Genomic DNA, 23,067 nt, shown 5'->3' with positions numbered 1-23,067 from the left:
CCCTCATAGTCTCCAGAAGTCTTCTCTTCCTCCCAAGTCTTTGGCTCCTGCCCCCCACTCTGTGTCCCTCCACCTTGCTGGCTCACTGGTTTTCATCTCCTTTGTTACCCAAAAGGCTGCAATTCCCAGCTCTGCTGTGTTTCCCAGGGTCCATTCACCTGGCTGGTGTCACCCACCATCATGCCCTTTGTTATCCCAAAGGCTGTCAGTTCATGGCCTCTCTTCTCAGGCTCCTGCCTGGAGCTCTACATTTCAATCTGCATCTCAGTCTGCAGCTTGTGAGCCCAGCTACTTGTACCTCATATATTCCTCAACATTCTGCAGTCATGGATAACTGAGACAATATGTTTAGTTTTGAGGGTGGTTTCTAAGGCTGCTTAGTCTTCCAGAAATGGTATCCATGAATAGAATATCTAGAGCTTGACATTGATGTAAATCAGGGTAACTCCCCAAACTTTGTCAGAAACTGAGATCTAGTTTTTTGCCTCCTAAGGAAATCCTATCCCTGATCTTCTCATTTTCTCAAGCTTTCCCTGCTCAAATACAGTGAAGGTAGTAAAATTAGGTTCCCATGGTTTATTTTTGGATTTGGGTGTCTGCTTGAATTCCTTGAAGTTTCTTAAAAAGCACTTCTGGAAATAAAGCAGGAAAATGAAAACTGAGGAAGAGAAGGAAGGAAGTTTACTTAAATGCCTCTTTGGCAATGACTGCTGTTCCTTCTCTGCATTTTCTAAGCACCATTTACTACTGGATAGTGGTTTGTGCAGTTCCTCAGTCCCATCAGTAATTTAAATAACTTAAACACTGTGAAAGGTTGATTTGTTTTTTCTTTGAAGTACTTGTCCTCCATATGCTCCTGCTTTGTGGGACCCCTTGACTCTGGTGCCATTGTAAGGACATGTCCTAAAAAACCTGGTGGCAGTGGATGGCCACACCGGTGCAGTGGCTGTACCCAAACAGCCGTCCCAACCCTTCCCCAGGCACGACTCACCCATCTGGGGAGGTCTAAGAGAAAGCATCCCCCAGATCTTTCCTAGTTGTTCTTGGGATGCTGGGGCTGTGTGGAGGAAGCGGCTGTGCTGGGGCTCCCCCCAGCAGTGGGCTGGCAGCCTTTGGGCTTGCTCTCCCAGCAAGAGCTTTGCCAAGACCTTCTTGAGCTCTTTGTCTTTAATAGGAGTCAGGGGAAAAAGTAAAGGCTTGTCATGCAAAAAATTTCATTAGCTTGCTGTTGATCATACTGATAGGGAACTCAAAAAGGATACAGTAAAGTTGCTTAGGAATTCCTTATGAGGTGTTAACCAAGATCTTTCACAAGAGAGAAGAGGATGTGTATAAGCCAGGATGAGCCTTTCCATTTATATGCTCATAAGAAACTGCACATTGTTTAGTACTGATTTTCCTCAAGAGAGGGAGTTTAATTCTCTGTTTTATGGACAGATTTCTCTCCAAATAGTAACACTTTATTACTCCATTTTACAACACAAGCAGTCATATACTTTCTAAAAATACAGAGCATATGTGGAGAAGGGGAACACCCCAAGTAGCTTTCACAAAACAGAGAGAATTACTGCAGTGTTGTTCACAGGGTCCTTAAAGGAGAATCCTCTTTAGAAACATCAGAAAAATGGGAAATGGAGACAATAGTGTCCATCAATCTTCAGCTAATGTCCAGGAATCATTCCAGTGTGCGCTCGCACTTGCCAGCTGACCCTGCTCCCTGCTTCAAAAGAACCAATTTCTTTCCAGTCCTCAGAGCTGCTTTTTATTTTTTAAAGCTTCTGTGCTGACCCTTCAAAGGGTGATGGATTTGATGAACGGCAGAGTTATCTATCCTTGTCTGTTAATTACATGGAAAAATTTCTCCATTATGTGTTTGCAGAGTTGTAACAGCATTATTTCTTGCTCTGAATCAGTAGGGTCTTGAATGGAAAGAAACTACACTGTTCTGATTTCAGGTAGATCAGATATTTGTTTTTATTTTAGGATTCAGGGGCTTCCTCAGGGTCTGTGTTTGTTTCATAGATAATTGCTGAAAAAGTTACAATTTGGCATTTATCTCTGTGAGAAATAGTTCCCTTAAGCACTTTCTGCACAGAAGCAGAGAGGCTAATACCATGCTTGTGACAGAGAGCTATTTTTACATAATCATTAGTCCAACCCCTCAGTAACATGATATCAGGAAACAAGAATGATAATATGACACTGTGCTAAGTGAACTCCAATCAAGAAACTAAGAGGACTTTGTTGGGATTAGAAAGTTGATACAGTCTTTTCCTTTATCACTGAACTATGTTTTCCAGAAGATAGATGCGTTGGATTTTTCCAGGAGTGAGATACATGAATTACTGGGGGCTCAGGATGCCCATGTTTCAGAGAAATAAAATGTGTGATAGGTTGGAAACAGGGTGTATTGTATGTCACATCAGGAGATAGCCCAGCCTGTAACTGGGTGAAGAGCCTGCAGGGCTTCTCCTGGCCTCCATGTCAGCATCTCTCCCACACGGAGTTTTGAGCATACACTTGGACCCCAGCAGCAATCAGCCAGGAAAATATTGCAAGATAAATATTATGGAGTTTCATACAGCTGTTATTTGTGAAGCACAGATTTTCTCCTAGTCTTTTTTACCTCTGCTCACATTTTGATCATGATGCTAAAGCATGAGATACAGCCTGCTTGTCTCAGGCATCTCATTTATCTCCAAATGGAAGATGCCAGGTGGGTCAGTCCTTCTAAAGTAGATCCCCGAGTTTCCATGCCAGAGTCATGGAAAACTGGCTTTCTCCTGTCAGCCTCCAGCAGAAGGGTCACTGGGCTTTGGCCACTCTCCTATGTTCTCGAAGGAGCAAGAATCCTTCCTGGAATCTTCCACAGGAAATGACCCCTGTTTCATGTAGGGGAACGTGGGTGTGTGGTCTGGGAACACCTGCCTGCTGGATACTTGGCAGTCAAGTGTTCAGGCTGGATTGTTATATCTCACCTGAAGTGTGGATGACTTCCAGTTCCTTCCCAGTGCCAGGTCCTGTCAGGGGTACCCAGCCATGGGGAGCCTTGCTCGGCACCATAGGCTAGGGTATGAGCTGCAACCGTGAGCAAAGTGGGGGTTTTCTCTATAAAGTGTTTTAGACAACAGAAGTGCTTCCCTTAGGAAAAGTTGTCTGGTATGTGCTTTGTATTGGCATGTCTGGATTAATGCTGCACCTTGTTTCAGCATTTGGTGGTGGAAGGTGAACAAGGCGTGTGTATTAAGAGCTGTTTCTGCTCTTCTTTCTGCTTTCCAGGGATATGAAGCTGGATGGTGGACGCCAGTGCCATTCTACTGGAGTGTGTCTGAAAGAGATAATTGGTCTTGAAGGTGTGGAGCTCGGAGCAGATGGGAAGGTGGGGATGCTTCAGTTCCTACTCCCTTAGATTTGATGTTAAAAGGGGAGAATATGGCTTAACTAATAACAAGTACAAATACAACATGCAGTGTAACACTGTAATTAAAGCACTAAAGTATGTGCAACTGTAAATAAGCTTAGCAGAAATTCATGAGGACTGCCCAAGCTGTCAACATAGACAACTCTGTATCCTTAAAGAAATTTGCCTCTGGCAATATCTGAGTGTGTAAAGCATTACTGAATTACACAGCCTTCCCCTTCCTCTAGCAGGAGGTATCACTGCAGTGTATATTGTCAGGAGCTTGAGAATAATTTCTGGTGAGAGTTGTACTTGTAATTCTGTTTGCTTTCAATTGTAGTTAATAACATTTTGCTTAATATTTTTCCAGAGAGCAGGAAGACAGTGGCACAAAGCTGATGAGTCTTTCAAAATCCAGAAGCTCATTCACTTGAATAGAATTAGCAAATATGAATCTTTAGGGAACTGATCAATTTTAAATAAATATATAGAGGAGACACAGGTTTAATCATAGAAGAAAACATTTCTTCTGAAAGCCTGATTTACTTTCTACAGTTCAGTTTTACTCAGTCTGCTGTCATCTCTGGATTTAAAGGCCCTGGGTCAATGCTGCTACACGTTGTGCTCACCTAACCAGGTGTCAGGCCAGACCACAGGCTGTAAATTCCTGAGGACAATCTTGTCTGCTTATAAATAATGAAAGCTCACATGCCACATGTTTTATTTGATACCTGTTCTGACCTCCTCGTAAACCAGTGTAGAGTCTCAAACTCTTTTTTTTTTTAATTCAATGCAATGTTATTGTTGGAAAATGAGCCAACAAGAAGCAAGGCATAGCTTTTTCTTGGCCAGGGGTACAAGCAGAGAATCAGTGCACTCTAAAAATAATTTTGTCACAAATTACTCATTCACACTTAGTCCATGTTGTGGGGGGTAGTAAATGATCTCCCACAATAAGTGCTGTGAACTGGAGCTCACTTATTACATCAATAAGACTCTGCCAGACAAAGTCCTGAGAAAGAAAAATAGCAGAGGAAGTGCTTCAATTTAGCAGTGTTTTAAGTGATTTGCCTCTGGCAGCTGTGTGCCGAGGGACCCATATAGATGATGCTAGTTCAGTAAAGAAGCTGCTGAAATGTGCTACAGAGAAGGGCTACTGGAAGAAACCTGACCAAACTGATAGATTTTTAAATCTGACCCTTGAGTAGGATTTTGTAAATCCAGTGTATTAGAGCTTTTGTGTGTGAATGTGTGTGTGTGTTTTGCTGAAGAATTAATGCCCTCGCAAAAGCATTTTTTGCATGGATGAACTGACTGCACTGAAGCAAATGCAGGTGACTGGTTTATATTCATCTGTGCCTAACTACTAAATCCAGAAAATCCTCCGTTAATTTGGCTTCTCTTGCCTCCAGTTGGATTGCACCAAAGGCATCCCACTGCATCCAAGCTGGGCTGAAAGTAACTGTGTGTCCATTCTGACTTTTTTTTTAGACGGTTTCTTATACACAGTTCCTATTTCCCACCAATGCTCTGGGAACTCGGAGGAACACAATAGACTCCACCTCGTCTTTCTCCCAATTTCGCAATGCAAGCCATCGTAGCCTTTCTTTGGGAAGAGCTAACAGCACCCAGGGGAGCATTGATGCAGGTAACTTCTCAAGTAGCTCTTTTTAATACCCTGATGGTAGGCATTTATTGCAAAGGACTGCCATGTGTTTTAGTCCCCCCATTAGCATAAATTAAATAAAATACAGTCTTCTGTGGGTGAAGCACAGCTTATTCCATATTTGCTTAGAAAGCTTGCTTGTGGAGGATGGAAGTTAAATAAACAAACAGGTTGGTACTGACAAGCACGTGGTATTGACAGCCCTGATGGCACCCAGCGTGCCTCCTCCTGTCACCAGCATTGCTTGTTCCTCCTGCATCAGGCTTGTCCTTACCTTCCTTTGCTATGGAAAATTTACAGTGGCAACACAGTAGTCATAAGCTGAAGGTGTAAATTCCACTTGTGACCTTTGTTAGGCTGGAAAGGGCTGTGTTTACAAAACCGGACACAAAACATAAGCCAAAGCACTATATGCTTAAAATATTTTGGCATGATAAATGACACAAATCAAAACATCTGCTTGAACAGATGAAAACTTGTTGCCGGGAATAAAAGTCATTGTGGAACTTTATATAATTCTGCAGTTCTCTAAGCCCTAAATTCACATTTAGCAGGTAATTCTTAAGCTTTAGGTCCTCTATGTCTTGGCAAATCACATTAACATAGAAATATTTAGAGTTGTCAAGACTTAGAACAGTTTTTCATCTCTTTAAAAAATCTTGCATGGAGATAATATTGTGCATTATCTGTGAACTCATTTGCTGCTTTTGTTAAGTCCAGAGATGTCTTGATGCAATGAATTCCTTTCAAAATTTTATTTCTAAACTGTTGTTTTATAGGTAGCGACCTGGGAGACTTTGTTGAATACGACCCAAATCTTTTAGATGATCCTCAGTGGCCATGTGGCAAACATAAGCGGGTTTTAATATTTCCTTCATATATGGTAAGTGATTCTGTGTAGGACAGAGGAATTCCCGTAACAAAATTCTGAATGTTAAGGTTTCATTTGGCCATATTTTAAGAAGACTGCTATTATTTTTAATCTACTAATAAGAGCTGTTCAGAATGCTTTGTTCTAAATGACAGTTACTTCTCAAGACATGTTAAAACAAACTCTTGGAGGTATTACAAAAGCAAACACTTTTATTACCTCTGTATTTCATAAATGCTTTAGATGAAAGGCTTGTTCAAACAATGCACTCATTCTCTGGCGTTCAGAGGAAAATTTATACTTCCTCAAACTGGCACCTATTACAAAATAGGAGGATGCCCATTGGGGTTTTTCTGAAGTCATGAAGCTACACTGTGTTTTGATGCTAATCGTTCACTCCTCTGAACAGCTTGGTTTCCCAGGTATTTATTTCACCATGGGATAGTCCTTCCTTTAATTGCAGCAATTACAAGCAGAGTCTGTATATTTCCCACTATATCCAAACCCTTAACAATACAGAGACATAATTGTTCTGTGGTCTGTGCTCTGACTAAATGTTTTCTGTGGTGAGATACTTCTGTAGCCTTTTTTTTTGATTGCTCCAAGTCTGTAGATTACTTTAGCAGGACTGTTGCTAAATGCAGTGCAGTCATACACATGTGAGCATGTATCTGTTTGGATTCTACATCCAGGGTAGGCAGTAGGGAAAATATTTTTTTTCCCCAAAGTGTTGACCTACTTCTCCTATCTATATACAGATATAACAGGATTTCAAACACTGAGGTCTAAAATGTTGTCCATGTTCTTGTTTAATTTGGAGCAAAAGACATTATTTAAGAAACTGCTAATGTATATGACGATACAGCCTTTGTATGTTCTCCATCCCAGGGGTAATTTGGCTCGTGGGTGCTCCTTCTTCAAAATAAGCTCTTAAGTGCTTCACGTGGATGGAAGATTATCTCCTTGCTAACAGGAATGTTCTGTCTGTTGCACATAGAGACTTAATTGAGTTCTAAGGCTGTGTTTATTCTAGATTTTCAAATGGGAAGTCCAGAGTGTCCTCCGCTTACTTGCTGCCAGTTTTCCTTTAAGGGTTGGTGAGTTATTTTTTGGCTGCCAACCCACAAAGTGACAACCTTTTATAGCAGCTACCTCTGTGTGGGAAAATATTTGTCAGGTTTTGATATGGTTACTGTCATGGACAGGGAACTGTCTTCCCTCAAGGAGAAAGCCATTGTTAGCCAACATCCAAAGGGAACATAGCTCTAGCAGTTGTGGCTGTTCTTCTGACCTTCCTCAGGCCATGAGTGCCTGCCAGGCAGTACGAGTCCCCTAGAATCACCTGAGATCTTTGACCCCCTTTTAACTTCATGTTCTCATGGACGTGGTTAAATGAGTAAAAATGAGGCAGCCAGGATGGCATCCTGCAAGGGAGTTCTCCATCCAGGAGTGCGTATTCAGTGCCATTCTTCTCTGTATGTTGGTTGACCACAGCATTTCAAAGTCGTATATTTGTACTTCTGTTGTAAAAAGAAGCTGCCTGGGGATTTGACAAGGGGTATGACTAGATGCCCTAAAGGTGAAAAACTACTTCAAGGACAGTTGTTAAAATCAATGTCATTGTTTATCTAGAATATATTTGCATTGACAGGGGTCTCCCTGCTTTTAATTTTCTCTAGGGTTAATTACTGCTGTGTCTGAAATAACGTCTTAGCTGACAGCTGAGGGTTTTTTCCCTGAATGTACCCTTCCAGACATCATTTCTGCAGCACTATCTGAGGGTCTGTGGGATTCCCACCTCCCTTTCTGAAGGCAGGCACTAATCTAAGAAAGGGTTGAAGGACATTAAGTGCTCTGTTTCTTTTGTTGAGGTTGATCATAGGCAGGTGCCAAGGGCTCTCTTTGCCGGGGTTTTGCCTGGCCACAGCCAAAGCAACATAGCTGTGATCCTGTGCAGGAGCTGCATGGTTTTGCACGAAACTAAGGGGTGGATGGTTATTCTTCAGTGCTCAGCTGAAAGACTTACAAGGTGCTGGTGCTTCCTTCAGCCAAGAAAAAGGAAAAAAAGTAGTGCTGGAGTGTCCTGGGAGCTTGCATGTTAAGTAGGATTTTTCAGTTTGGGCAAGGGCTTGTGCATAGAGCTGATTATAAGGCCATTTTGGCTATGTAGGAGACTTTACTCACATCTGTTTTAGACTTTTCCTGACTCTTCTGACATTCCTTCCCCCTCTCCCTGCAGTTCACATCAGTGTGAGAAGGAGCATAATAGCCTTATAATTTCAAGTCATTTTCTTCCCCCCCAAATATAAAAATCGACTCACGTTGCAATTAAAGCAAATTGCAGTCTGGGGCCAGCGAGAGACCTGTGGTCTTTTCCTGGCCATGCACAGCCACTGCGGCAGTGCCAGACCTCCGCCAAAGAACCGCAGGGGCCAGAGCAGCCGCCGGTGCTGGGCGGAATGTGGCTGGAATTGCTGCCTCTTGCAAGTGCCGGAGCAGCTGAGAGGCAGCTCTGATGTCAGCGCCCAGCATTTTCTTGTGCGTGGAGAGCTGCAGCTTGTAATTAAAGTTTCGTTACTTGGCCAGGATTTAGCATTAATGCTTGACAGCTGCAAGCTTGTCGATATTCCCCTCACCCCTCCTTATGGATGTCAGAGCAATTAATGGGGGGAAGGTGTGGAAGAGGAGTGGATGCTGGGCTGCGTCACTGCCCGCGGGATAGAGCTGCATGCAGTGCTATTACTCCCATGAGCCTGCCTTGTGCTTTGTAGGCCAGGATTTCTATGCTTGCTGGGAAAGCTCTGTTGAGGTTTGTGTGAATGCTGCATCAGTAAACGCTGCAGGCATAGGACAGACAAAATGTGTGGTCCAGTTTAGACTTCACTCAGAAATACGTGCAGCTAGCACTCTGTGTGCTCAATTCTTGTGGAGCCTGAGTTTATCATCACTGACATGGACTTTAAAGTATTTTAATTTTACAGAGATGAATTAGACTCTTGGAGAGAAGTGTTAGCTGCAAGTCCCCAGCTGTTTTTAAGGAGAAGCTGAGCTTCGTCCTTGAAGATAGGTCTGGGGAAGCAGAAGTGCTTTTGGTTTAGTCTGGTTTTGCGGGTTTTTGTTGTTTTTGTTGGTTTTCTGGGGTTTTTCTTTGTGGGGTTTTTTTTTTTTTGTTTTGTTTTGTTTGTTTGTTTGTTTGTTTGTTTGTTTTGTTCTTTTTTTGGTTTGGTTTGGTTTGGTTTGGTTTGGTTTGGTTTGGTTTGGTTTGGGTTGGTTTTTTTCTGTAGTGAAGTCTCAGGCTTAACAGAGCATACACTTCCCTGTTGCATTTCTAGAAGCAATACCCACAAATTACCTGTCAGGGGACAATTCTGGAAAGTATTCTTCAATGATTTCCCAATACCAACTCTGTGTGTTCTGTTAATTGTATTAGATGTATTTAAACTCTAGTCTGCCCTGAAGAAATAATTTCATTTTGTGTTGTCTTTGTAGGAGAGTCTGCACCCTCTGCTGCAGTATAAACAGTAAGAGGTAGAAAAAATTCATGCTGGGGTTGGGGGGGGGGAAGGGAAATGTCATGTCATAGTTAACAGATGTCTTCCTGGCTGATACTGCTAAAACAGGAATTTGTGCAGATTCTTAAATCTCTCTAGAACAGGAACTTTATCTACCAGACTAAGCATTAATTTCTTTCCTCAAATCTCATGTTGACTAGCATATGTACAGACTCGTCAATGCCCCCCTGGTCTCTCTGCATTCTTTCCAGCAGAAACTCCTTCTGTGCTGAACTAGAAAACTCATTCTCAACAGGCTCAAAGCTGATCCTGCAGCACTGCTTTTGTTGGTAACACAGAAACACAGGAGCATGTTAGCTGGTCACTGTATGCTGCCAAAACTTGCAGCAGAAGAAGAAAAGCCCAGATCAGCAGCACATTGACTTTGAGTGAGCCATTCTGTAGTCGCATCCCTGAAATATCCATCTATTTGTGCTCAAGGGATATACGTGGAATTAGGTTTGAATACTGAGCTACCATGTCAGTGTGTTTGTTTAATTATATAAAAATAAATTGACATCTCCACACCACTTATAAAAGAAGCAGGTCACAAAACTCTGCAGAGCTCTTGCAGCGCCTGTCTGCCAGCCTGCACTTGCCAGGTACCGCGCTAGTGGCGAGCACAGCCGGGCTGCATTGTTTAATATCAGTCCTCCAGTGTGATTTTAAAATTAGAACTGCTTGCTGCCCTGGCCCTTTGGTCTGACAAAAGCCCTGCATGATGATATAATGCATTTGGTGTGTTGTTCCCCCATTCTGCCTGTCGCAAGGAGCACCAAGGTCAGGAAGACTCCACTATAGCCAGCGTCCTTCAGTGCTGTCACCCTATTCTTTGAGCCACTTCTGTAGCTGTATATTAAATATCTCCAGACTGCTTTTTTATCAGCTACTGACCTTGTACCCAAAAGTCTCAGGGAGCAGAGGATAGCAGTGGTACATAATCATATATAAATCCTGTGCTCTATGCATTTGATGCTATATTTGGCTGAGATTCCAATAAATAATTATTTTGAGAATAATTCCAGAGTGTTAACAATATAAAATAAACTGGTGTCCTTCCATGTAGTTAATTTCAAAGAGGCACTTTTGAGACTATTAGCCTTGTGAAATTCAAAATCTTTCAGTTTAAGATCCTTGAATGTTAATAACTTGGTAACAACAGAAACATCTTATTTTAGTCTAGCTTCCTTGTTTAGAATTTTAATTATAATTAGGAATCACTCCCATTTGCCATCACAGTTTGAAGTCTCTTCTCTATCAGGATTTCTCATATGTATGCATCATAAGCCATAAGTATATGAATTAGGTTACTAGCAGTTGGTAGGTACGTAGCTAGTCACCTTTGGGATGCATTAAAGTCATCAGAGAGTGCAGAGTTATTGACTTCTTTTCACTTCTTCTGTGGCTCAGACCTTATCAGTGACCTACCAAAAGTCAGGTATCAGTTTTCCGTCTGCTTTCTGTGAAGTAGATTTATCAGGGGTACACAGTAACAACAGCTAAGAGAGCCTATCATACATCTTTCATTTTATTCACCTATTTTATTCTGATTTTATCCTTCTTAAGCTGAGAGATAGAGGCATCCAAGGCTAGATCATCTTTTACTGGTTGCATGCCAAAGTAGGATTTATTTTCTACAATATTTCATCCTGCCAGTCTTACCAACCATTTCAGGCATTCTCTCTCCTCCTATATTTATGAAACTATATATACAGCTTTCCTATGAGAAAGCAGCTGCTTGAAAATGCTTGTGAATGACACACAAGCTGAGCTCCAAGTTCAAAACTGCCAGCCAAGCAAAAAGTGTGCAGAGTAGAGACTTGGGATGAAGCGTTTATCACACTGTCCAGGCATCTGTCAGCTACCATATATCAAGGTTTTCATTTGTCTTGTGCAGCTTCCATTGCCAAAGTAAAATATACATACACAGATTTGTATACAGAGAACATAACAGAGCCCACGAAGGAGTATTGCTGAATGCTGAACTGAAATGTGTTCTGTGCAAATAAGCTGTGAGAAACGAGACAGACGGTTCTGGATGACAGAAGTTAAAAACATTGGAGATTAGACTATGAGAGAGACAGATTAGTAGTTCCCAGTGCCTTGTTCACGTGTCTGACAGCTCTGGGAGTACAGAGTGCCTGCCTGGTAGGAAATAATATTATGTATAAGAAAGTATGTTTGGATGGAGAAAAGCTGTGCTCCTTTTAGAGAAATACTTGCAAACCCTTCATAAAACTTTGGAGCACCAGTATTGATCAGAGCCCTGACACAGGCAATACCAGAATTGTCCTGGACAGACAGTCATGTGTTTTTCTTCACACGGCAGCTTCTTGTGGGAAACGCAGGCAGCTCAAGGGCAGTGGCCTAAAAGAGAAGAGGAGCATAAACACTGAGCAGGGAGCAGGCAGAGGAGGATGGTGTCGTGTCCAAGCCCTCCCCTGTCAGATCCCAGCTGGTTCTTGTGGGTTGCTGGACCACCCCAGAGCTTTGCAAACTCCACTCCCTTACTCGTGGCCAGGGGCAGCAGTGGGGGTTGTTGCAAGCTGGTGGTTGTGGCAAGCTATTTGCAGGGTGCATAAGCGGCCCTGGGCAGGATCAGGGTTGGAGACCAAGATTTCTGTGTAGCCTCGTCAGTGCTGTGCCCCATCAAGAGGGGTACTCAGGTTCCTGGTCAGAAACCATTTGAAAGGGAAGCTGATTTGATCACTCACAAATGCTAATCCAACATTGGTTTTTAAACTAGCTCTCAACAGGAATTTTTTAGGGGTATCTTCTGCCTGCCTCTCTGCTGGGCAGGGTCCTGCATGCACAGGATGCATTTATGTAGGTATCAGCTGCACAAGCAGCATCCTGTTGCTCAGAGTCCAGCTTCTGCAGCAGCTACAAAGGGAAAAAAATCAAGGGGAAAAAAAAAAACCAAAAGAAAACTTGCACAAATACTTTTCTTGAGAATAGGGGCAGTTAGCTGAGCTCTCCAGCATGGCACTGACAAGATGAGACAGCTGCCTTAGAGCCAGTGTGTTCAAACATGCTGCTGTTATCCTGTTACATGAATCAAAACCAGCACACACCAGCTTTCATCTGGATTTCATTATTGTGATTTGTATCGTAGAGACTGTTGTCTCGCAGGAAGCAGCAGTATTCAGAGTTGGAGAGGAGGAGATCCTTATCAACAGGACAAAATTGACAAATCTCTGTGTTTAAAAATAACTGTACCTCTTTACTGTTCTCAGTTTTAAGCTATCTGCTTAGTCTCAAGCCTCTGAGCGCTTTGCTTTAAATGAAATTTTTAAAAAGAGCTTTTCTCCTTCTAAAGAGAATTTAGCTGAATTCTGGCAAACCTCCCACAGGCTGGAGGAGTCCCAGGTAAAACAAGTCGGTGCCTGCAGAGCAGCCATGGGGAAAGGTGCATCCCAGGGGGCTGCTGCTGCTGAGTGGCAGAGCCCAGGGCTCACTCCCCCTCTGCTCAGTGGCCCCCAGAGCCACCCTGACTTGTTAGAGGTGAAAGCAGCTGAAACTGCTGTCCGGCACAACTGTGCAGCCCTTCAGCTGAGCCTGGAGGATGGACAGGCCCTCTCTCCCCTGCTGTGCCCTTTCTGTTGGGAAGTGGTTTCTGTTGTGCACAGAAGCAAAAGAAGAAGATAACATGGAGAGACCTAAAGGCAAGTTAATTAAGATAAAATGGTGAGCCCTGTGGTAATAAAGAACAAACAATGGGCAGTTAGGTTTGTAGTGAAGCATGAAATAAGGTGTCAGGTAGCTTTGTAAGGTAACACTGAACTCAATATTTATAGGATTGCCCAAGACAACCCAAAAATACTGGTAGTAACTAAAATCATCTTTATATTTAATAGGATGTATCTGGTTAGTGTCTCTTGGCTCTGTAAGCAAGAGCAGCATGGACCCCTGTTTCTATACCCTGAGCAGCAGACAGCAGTGGTCTAAGTTAGATGTGGCTTGTTTCAGTGTCCTCTTGTAGCAGTACTGAGAGGAAGCCTCTTAACACATAAAACTGCCAGCATCTCTGTGCATCAACAGCACCCAGCTTGTTAATGATCCTTTGGCAACAATACCAAGGAGTAGGCAGGCCGGCTGCAACGTTCCAGGGAAAGAAAGGAAAAGGGGTAGTTGCTAAGATCTTAATTCTTCTCCTTTAGAGGTCTGAGCCTGCCAGGTGAGATGAAGCATGTGAGAAGCTGTCTGCAGTGAAGAGCCTCGGCTGCATGGTGTGTGCATACATCCTTCCAACCTCTGCAGGGTTAAAACCAGGCAGGCCCACACATTCCATTGAAGGCTTTCTCACTGATCCCTGGGTAGGGCAAAGCTTCTCCTTCCTGTCTTTTCTTCTCTTCCTTTTATTCAGGTGTGGCAGCACATTGCTTGCTTCAGCATCAAGGCAGCTTATGAATTTTTAACCTCAGAGGCACTGCACTGTTTGCCTGAACCTGCAGTCAGGCTCATCCATACACGTGCAGGGAAGCAGGTGTGGCTGAAGAGTGTTGATGTGGCAGAGTGGCCCATGTTTTAAAGCATGCCCATAACAACACCCCGTGGCGAAAACCTGGGTTTTTCCTCACTGTTATGTTTGCATCAAATACTGCTGGGCACTATTCAGGGGAAACACATGCTCTGCTCTGTTTTAATTTCCTAATAATTCAGTACCATATCTCATAAGTAAAGTCCAGGAAAAGTTTGGTGTGTTTTACTCTCCTTCACGCTTATTTTGGAAACAGAGAGCAACATGATTGGATAAAGGGAATTGTCTGCTTTCTCTCTAGAGCCATTGCACTTTGTATTCCCCAAGCCCTTCCATATATTATTTTAGTGACAGAAAAAAAGCCTGAAAGCATATTCAGTCAGTCTTTCTGGCTGATTGCAATTCCCGTGAGGATACATTACAGCAGAGCTCCACCTTCTATAAAGGCATAATATGCAGCAAGGGTTTTGCATACCTCTTTCCACCTCTTGTTTGGTGTTAGCAGCCCTTTGCCATAATACAAATTAATCAAAACCAGAAATCAGAAGTGAAATATTATTTTATGAGCAGGATAATGCACTGCACTATCCACTGCTGCTTTCTTACAAGCTTGAAGCTGGCAGGGGGCTGTATGCCTGGGGACCAGGCTGTCCCTCAGGTGCCCAGGCTGGGGCTCCTCTCCACTTCTGTCCAATGGGCAGAACTGCCGGAGCTTGGTAGAGAATTGACACATTTCCAAAATAAAGGTTGTTTTGTTGTTGAGCTGCTAGATTTTGGCCAGGTGAATGGTGACAGAGGATTTGGGCAAAGTGCTACCTGAACAAAGACTAAGGGAACAAGAAAAGTGCTGGACACTCACAGATGCAGGGGCTGTGTTGGCCAGGAGAGCCCTTTGCAACTTGGTGAGGTTCCTTAGGTTGTAACAAAAAGGAATAGGAAGCTCAAAGGAAATAGACTGTACACTTTGAATGTTGTCCTGACTCTTTCATCCATTTACTGCCTTAACACAGCATTACTGCCTTCCACTCCCCTGAGTGACCTGCCATATAAACTGGTTGCTTATTTTATTATAAATGCATGCTACAGCAAGAAAGAGTTTGTACCGGTGGTTTATTTAAAGAATCAATTCGAGAGAAACTTACAGTGGGTCTCAGAAAATCTGGTCATCATATTGGTTATTGTGATGATTTTTTTTTTATCTTACGAGACTTCTCAGGTAGATTTCATCCAGCCATGTTTATCTTAAACTCACTCTTAGCAATACTTAGAGGATGAGAATGAGGTGTGTATTGTTCAAGGCTTGTGCTGAACAGGTCAGTTGTTTTGTCAGTCACAAATAAATAGTTGCCTTAGTTCAGACTTAATTTTCCTGTCTGCTGAAAGAGTTGGGACTGACTGGCACTTGTTTGGTATTCCTTCTTTCTGGGAGTTGAGTGATCTTTGCTACAAACTAAAAGAGTAATTGTTTCTTGACATGTGTTACAGACAACAGTCATAGACTACGTGAAGCCATCGGATCTCAAGAAAGACATGAATGAGACATTTAAGGAGAAGTTCCCTCACATCAAGCTCACCCTCAGTAAAATAAGAAGGTACGTTGCAAAGCTCGATAAGGCTGCAATGTGATGCAGCTGTCTCACATGTCAGTGCAATTCCTGCTGTGTGAGGGGAAGCACAGCACTGATTGATCTTCCAGGAGCAGTGACCAGCAGAGGTGCAGAGTAAGTCAGATGACTGCTTGGATTACTGGGATGAGTAAACAGGATAGAGGAATGTGCAAACACACACTGGTCAGGTGTCAAACACAGCATCTAACGGGACAAGGATGAGAGCTGGGCATGCACTATATTAAAATAGCCAGAAAAACAACACAACAGAGTCTCTAAGCTCATAGCAATTGGCTTAAAAAGAGACTGAGGAAAGAGAAGTGCTGCTTTTGTGCCTTGGCCAGAAGCAAAAAGAGTAGTTGTCTTCACAGCAAAGTTGTAATATTCCATCTCTGTTTCTGGTGTATCAGTCTAGACATACTGCTCCACTGAAGTAATGACAATTTCATTTGACCCTTGTGGCCAGAAGGACACTGAGCCACACTGCTCTGTAACCAGACAGTGCTGCAGTACATGGACAGAACTGTCAGTTTGGATTTGACCAACCATAACCAGCAGCAAAAGCTGCATACAGAGCACCAGTAATCCAAACATTGTTACCAAACAAATGGTATGCAGCATAGGACCTCTGATAAAATATTGTTGCTAAAATTGTCAGCGCTCTTTTGGTTGCTTTTATAGTTTGACACAACTGTCTGTTGGAGGCAGTGAGGGTGACTGCTGATGTAAAAATGTGCCATGAAATGTGCCCCCAAAACAGCATAAAGATATCAGCCCAGTAAATTATGTTTTCCCTTCCATTTGACTAAGCAGGAATCTCTGAAAACATGGCTCTTAGGGTGAAATGAGAAATGCTTTAAAACTCATCTCACAGCATACTTGTCTGGTCTCTTTACTCAGCTTGAAGAGAGAAATGCGCAAGCTTGCTCAAGAAGAATGTGGTTTTGAAGAGCCCACAGTGGCCATGGCCTTTGTCTACTTTGAGAAGCTCGCTCTCAAGGGGAAGCTGAACAAGCAGAATAGAAAGCTTTGTGCTGGAGCTTGTGTTCTTTTAGCAGCCAAAATTGGCAGTGACCTCAGAAAACATGAAGTCAAGCATCTTATAGATGTACGTATCCATAGGTTTCCAGTGTTCCATCTACATGAAGTGCCAGTATGTGGTCTGTGCAAGCCTATTTGTCAGTGGACATGCTGTCCTTTAGGCTTCCAGATATACAGCCAGCTAAACACCTATTTTTGTTACACATTTTAGTGGAAGTAGTAGTGATCAATGTCCCTGCAGAGGCATGGGAAGCTTGTTTGATGGGATAGAAGGCCCTGCTGTCAGATACTGTGAAGTTTTAGATATATCTGACCATCATTTTGTCAATACAAGGCAACAGGTGAACCCTCAGGAAATTAATTTTGCATTTAATTATGTTTTCAAGAGTTTCAGTAAGGATTCTCCTTTGGGAATGAAATGCAAATACTAATTTCAGATGGAGTCCAATAGACATTTATATTTATCAAGTTCAGCTTTTGGGCAAGAAAACCTAAGGAGGGGTTCCCATCTGAACATCTCATTCCAGATGTGTTTTTTAGAGTAAGGTGTTTGGTCTTCTACTCACTCCACATGAAAGAGGTAACATGAGGGTGTTACGCCATAATCCTCTGCAAGCACTGAGGAACCAATCTGATTTAATGCTACAGAAAGTTAGGCTGGTGTTTTGGTATGTGGCTACAACCAGCTCACTCAATGAAAGAGACATGGGATCGTGGATGGGGGCAGGACTGAACTCATGCCCTCCTCCCACAGTCACAGAGCTGGGCTGACAGTCAGTTTGTTAGAAAGCCCTCTGAATAATCGCAAAAAAAAAAATCAGCCAAGTGGAAATAGGAAGATCTGGCCTCTCTTGCTATATTGAAACGTTGGTCCATAAGTCATTGAACTTTGCAGTAGACCCAGTGGGCAGAGGAGTAGCAGGCCAGTGAGATCCTAAGAAGAGGATGAGGGGGGAAATATCCCTGAGCAACTGGTTGCCTACTTGTAGAATCCAAATCCAGTGAAAACAGCAGAGCATATGGGAGGTTTAGTACAGCACAGCACAAAAACAACTATAAAACCCATCTCACCCCCCTGAGGATAGCAGTTTCTATTTCTCACTGTTCTTACGACACCTTCTGCCTCTGAGGTATTAAGATCAAATTGTGGCAAAATAATTTCCCCATCAGGGCGTTGCAGCACAGTCTAATGCTGAAAGGAAAACTAGTGATTTCAAGCAGTGCAGGAAGTTTGTGGACAATTACAAGATGCATGTCTTCCATTACACAAGTGATTTTGATTTTTGCACGAAGCTAGGAATTTCCTGTTGCTGCAGTGGTAATCACTGTGATCGTTAGAAAATGTATCTGCTCACAGTGGAAAGAGTGAAGTGACGGAACGTGTCAGAAATAGCATGGCTGTCTGAGCTCTATGTGTTCACCTTCACAGTAAGGATTCGGAACATCCAGTTCACACAGCTCTGATTTTCTAAACCTAGAGCCATGCAAGTCCGTCAGGACAGAAGTTCAATGACAGCAGCATGCGTGTTTTGAATAATGTCATTTGTGGGAAAGCTCTAGAAAGGCAAACCCTCGTTCCATTTTTGTTAATTTATTTTTTTCCCCTCGGCTGTGATTGCAGAAACTGGAAGAGAAGTTCCGGCTGAACAGGCGAGAGCTGATCGCCTTCGAGTTCCCGGTGCTGGTGGCCTTGGAGTTTGCTCTCCACCTTCCCGAGCACGAAGTGATGCCGCACTACAGACGCTTGGTGCAGAACTCCTAGCGCTGGCTGCCCGGCGGGGAAGGGGCTCCCGACTGTTCCCGCTTGGCTCTCCCAAGCCGCAGTTACTACTGGAAATGCAAAATCAGACTCCTAACACTTCACTCTCTCTCCCCCCACAAAATCTGGCTACAGGAAATACTGCATCGACTCTTGGCTTTGACAAATTTATGTATCATTACTTTCTCAAAGCAGGTGAAGACTGAGCTGTTGGTAAATAGTTCACGTGCTGAAACTGGGTGGCAACTGACCCTACCTGTAGGGACTAGAGCTATAAAAGTAGGCAAAAATTAGAAGAGCAGCCTCCATGACCACCCCTCTCTCCATCACACAAACCCTGGAAGCCCACCGAGTGCATTCTCGTAGCGCTTTTTCTACAGACCTGCTGCAAATTCCAAGAGAACTTCTTAAAGTGAAAAAGCTTTTAAAGAAGATATCTTCACTGTGTCAAAAAGAATGTGCCAATCTATTTTTGTATCAGCAATTGAAAGTGCACTTTTTCCTGTGGGGTATTTGTGTGTGTATCCGTGTGCGTGTGTGTGTGTGTGTGTGTGTGCGACACCGAACTGATCTCAGTCCAGGTGGTTGGCTTAGCTGTTTCCAAGTGTATCAGTTACTGATGGTGAAGATCAAGGTGACCTTACATGTTTACTCCTTGAAAAACGTAACTACTGGAAAAGTGGTAAATGGGATCATTTTTGGACGCTTGGTTTTTTTTATTCTCTGATCTTTCCAACATTGTACAACTTTGAAAGGATTACACTACTGCTACTGCAAGAGAAGGATCAGCAACTGACCTTAAGTTTTCAGTCATGTTTGTGGTAAAGATGAAAGCATTAGTATAAGATTTCCGTGTCATGTTTTTTAAAAATATCTTGTGTTAAGCCACATGCATATTTTTAACCTTCGCACTTTTCCCACTGTGGAGATGGTTAGACTTGCACTCTGTAGTGTTGTATTTCTGTGCTCTATGTTAGAGTGCGTAATAAGCACATTTATTGTGCTTTATCTTAAAACAGTGTTTTATTAAAAAAAAAAAGTGTAGGGCTCAGCAGTGTAATGGGTGTCTTAATGCTCCAACAGCAGGGGCATCAGCCATTATACTTTTGGGGTTTTAATTAGGATTGACTGTGTGAAACCTAAAATCTGTGCCCATTGAGATTCAGTTCCTTTAGACACTGCAGTGCTGGAGTTTTATGGTAAAACTTCTTGCAGCTTCCCTGGTTCTGACTGGATACCCAGAAAGCTTAAAGGCTTTATCCAAGCTCCTGATGCTATATCCACACTAAGCTAATGCCGTGCTGATGGATATTGTTCAGTTGCTGTTATCATGTGGGATTCCACTCCTGTCCAATCTTCTCCTGTGCTGGTTCACTTAACAAGCCTTGTCCTCAACATGCCCCACATGGATCTGCTAAAGTCAAGTTATTACATTTGTGGTAACTATAAAATAAATAATAGTCTCAACTGTGAGATTTCAGCTGAAGCCTTACCTCTCTAAGTTTGGGAATGCTTGCTCAGAGTATGAAAAGGGCCTGTGAGCAGAACATAGAGAAGTAGGACATAACAGAGGATGCGAACACACTAATGCTTACTTTCTTTCACTCTTACTTTAATCAGTTTTATTTTTTCCTTCAGTTAAGCCAGGAAACATCCAGTTTCTTTACCAGCTTTGAGTCCTTTAAATTCTAGTATGAAAAAAGCCTGCATACCATTGCTCTACAGGATCTGGAAAGGTTACACGTCAGGACAAATGGGAATTTGTTTGATGCTATTGCTCTCCCCCAGTTCTAAAGGGGAAGGTGACTATGCTACCTTACAGTTATTAGTAATACTTACCTGATTACTGATATAGATACATTCCAACAGGATTGGGGAGGAGGGGGGTAAAGAGAAAAGTGTGCACTTAAACCTTCCCAGTGTAACATCCCGTGTCGCTGTAACCCACATGTCACTCAGCCAGCTGCAAAGTGAGGGGACGGGGGCCCTTGACAGCAATCTTACTCCCTTCTCCTCCTCCTCCTCTTCCTCCTCCTTCTTCTCCTTCCCCTGGCCCCCACACAGCCAAGGAGCAGTGGAGCCAAGAGCCTGGAGCGCACCTGGAGCCTGTGGCTGCCTTGCTGGTTTATTCAGATCAAAAAGGCAGAGGGTGTAGTGTGGACCTATGATCCAAAACAGTCTGTAGGTCAGCTAGGAGGGTTTTCACCCTTGGCCATATCCCTTTCCACCCAAATTGTGTATATACGTTTAAGATTTGTTTCTGATTGTGGAGATCTGTTTCTAACAGCAACCACTGAAGGCTAAGCAGAAGCTTTACCTTTCCATGAAGGCTTCTACCTTTTGCTTTTGAGTCTGATTTTTTTCTTATATTGCTTTATAGCATTGCAGGGAAAAAAGCAAATTGTGATTGCAAGATGCAGACTAAAGAATGACAGTCTTACAGTAGTCTTTAGAGATGCTATTGAATCAAGCTGTCATATCTTTTGCCTTCTGTGCTGCTACCCAACCCTGATCTACAGTTTACAGAGATTTCTGGATGAAATCTGATTGCTGGAGACTTTCTGCTTCTCATTGTTATCGCTGTTGTTTTGGGGGTGCAAAAGGGTTTCAGAGTGATGTTCAGTTACAGTTTGAATGTGGAATAAACACTTAAGGTGGTGATGATGTTGCACTGTTCACTTAGGAACATATATAAAGCCATATGTTGCTAGATCTCAGAGCACAAAGCTTGGTCAGTACAATTATGATTAGGACAATGGGCAGGATTTGCCCCACTTTTCTGCCCAACCCTGGGAAAATTCAAGCTGAAGAGGTAGAGAAAATCTGTACCAAACAGAAAACATGTTGATTGTTTTCCTTTGTACATGGCAATGAGTGTTGATTTACAAATGATTTTAGGTTCAACTTTAAATAGTTTGGGAAAATAATCCATTCCATATAACTTGTTCTGTTTTGAAATTATATACCGTACACTCTACCATGCAGAGTTTATTCCTTTTCTAAAAAAAAAAAAAAAAAGAATAAAAGTTTTAAAAAAATTGAAAAACACAGACTGTTTTTCACCGTGACAGTATGTAAAATTATTCTGTCTCTCATCTGTATGTGGAAAGGAGTTTGGTTTTGTCTCCCCCTGGGACACACAGCTGCTTATTAATAAGACAGTGGTGGGCTTGCCAAAGGACCCTGGCCATCTCCTGATGTTCAGCTCCTGCAGAGCCCTCACTTCAAACATTTTCCCTCCATTCCAGATCATAACGTTCTTCCCAGACCACTGTTTTGAGTTTGTTGGGATTTTATGCCCTTCTTTTTTCGCAGCAACTGGAACTGCCAGAAGCAGGGTCTCTGAGTCTCAGCTGTCAGTATGCCAGAGGATGTGGCACAGGCAGGCTCTCCAGCATTGTCTGTATCTCATGACCCCCTTGTTAACAAGAGAATTTGGAGTACGCTGCTTTGGCTTAGTCCAGGTGGTGGTAACACTTACAACCAGCCCATGTGCCAGTTGTAGTTCACAAGCAGCTGCTTCCTCTTTGGAGGCTAAAAGTTGTGTTTTGGACATTCATGTGCTGCACACCCAATTGCCCACCATGTCTTTGCATTCAAGCTATGTTTTTACACCTATAACACCCCCTAAATCCAATGCCTGTCTAGGTGGTCTCATCAAACACACCCATTTACTTGTATTTTCATTCCATGTTAATAAAATTATGGGAAAGGTTTGCCTCCCTGCCTTCACCCATCGCTCCAGAGACCCACAGTTTTAAATCGTATTTGTGACAATACAAAAATTACCATGATTTACACAGACTCCAGAACATGCAAACATACAGAAAAATACTTGGCAATCATTTTCCTAAACTACTTATTAACTTGCAATGGCTTATTTGGGATAGTTTGTAGCATATCTAAATGACAGAACTTCAGCTAATTGCTCCAGCCTCCTAAAATACAGAGCATGAGACTTGTGTGGAAGCGGTGAGGAGTGGTTTGCTAAGAGATGATTGCACCTTCCCACGATGCTAAAGGATTTTGGCACCAGGCCCCACAATAAACATGTAAAAATACACAAACAAGGTAAAAGTAGTTGAGCGAGGTGAGAGACTGAGCAATCGGAGTAACAATGCCAACATCACTAGCTGAGACTGAAATCTGTCCCAGGTTGCACCTTTGGGAAGGGAGGAGAGTGTGGGAAGAAGATTTGAACTTAATTTGTTCATCTGCCACTGTAAACTCTGTACTGAAGAGGGATTAAAAAAAAGAGGGGAAAAAAGCATCAGGTGCATCCTTTCACAGCATGTTGTGTGCAAAGCAAAAAGGCCTTTGCTGAATCCTAAACTGATGCTTCGCACCAGCTTCCTGAGAACTAGTAACAGGCAGAGACCCCCACCTCAGCCTGGAACCTGGTGGTCCAGATGAGCTCAGAGGAGAGCTCTGCAGTCCCGGAAAAAAAACCAACAAACATACACCCTGCCCAGACCCAGCAGCAAATACCAGGACCAACAGACAGGGAGGAGAAGCAGTGCTTATAGCCGGCACACCTTCAAAGCAAGGCAGGGGTGAGCCAAGAAGTTGCTGCTGACTTGAGCAGCAAACACATCCTGCCCTTAACAAGACCTAAATATTGGCTGCTATCATAAATTGCCCTCCCTACACATTCATCTGTCCTGTCATACACTCCTTTCCATAACCTTGCTG

The 23,067-nt window shown here is 42.9% G+C and overlaps 1 protein-coding gene across 3 annotated transcripts in view; it reads left to right on the top strand.

The window, feature by feature from the left end:
• The window catches only part of CABLES1 (Cdk5 and Abl enzyme substrate 1), a 71,177-nt gene extending 49,756 nt beyond the window's left edge, over positions 1 to 21,421 (top strand). For all 3 annotated transcript variants that reach the window (XM_068190740.1, XM_068190730.1, XM_068190745.1), the window contains 6 exons: positions 3,280 to 3,379; positions 4,892 to 5,048; positions 5,846 to 5,949; positions 15,454 to 15,560; positions 16,476 to 16,683; positions 18,238 to 21,421. In XM_068190740.1, the coding sequence (XP_068046841.1) occupies positions 3,280 to 3,379; positions 4,892 to 5,048; positions 5,846 to 5,949; positions 15,454 to 15,560; positions 16,476 to 16,683; positions 18,238 to 18,378 (817 nt within the window). In that variant the 3' untranslated portion in view covers positions 18,379 to 21,421. The remainder of the gene's footprint in view (positions 1 to 3,279; positions 3,380 to 4,891; positions 5,049 to 5,845; positions 5,950 to 15,453; positions 15,561 to 16,475; positions 16,684 to 18,237) is intronic.
• Positions 21,422 to 23,067: the final 1,646 nt, after the last annotated feature.

Source organism: Anomalospiza imberbis, chromosome 1 (genome assembly GCF_031753505.1).
Source record: "Anomalospiza imberbis isolate Cuckoo-Finch-1a 21T00152 chromosome 1, ASM3175350v1, whole genome shotgun sequence".
NCBI classification, from domain to species: domain Eukaryota; kingdom Metazoa; phylum Chordata; class Aves; order Passeriformes; family Viduidae; genus Anomalospiza; species Anomalospiza imberbis.
The sequence above is the reverse complement of the archived record's forward strand: the minus strand, read 5'-3'. Positions and strand labels throughout refer to the sequence as shown.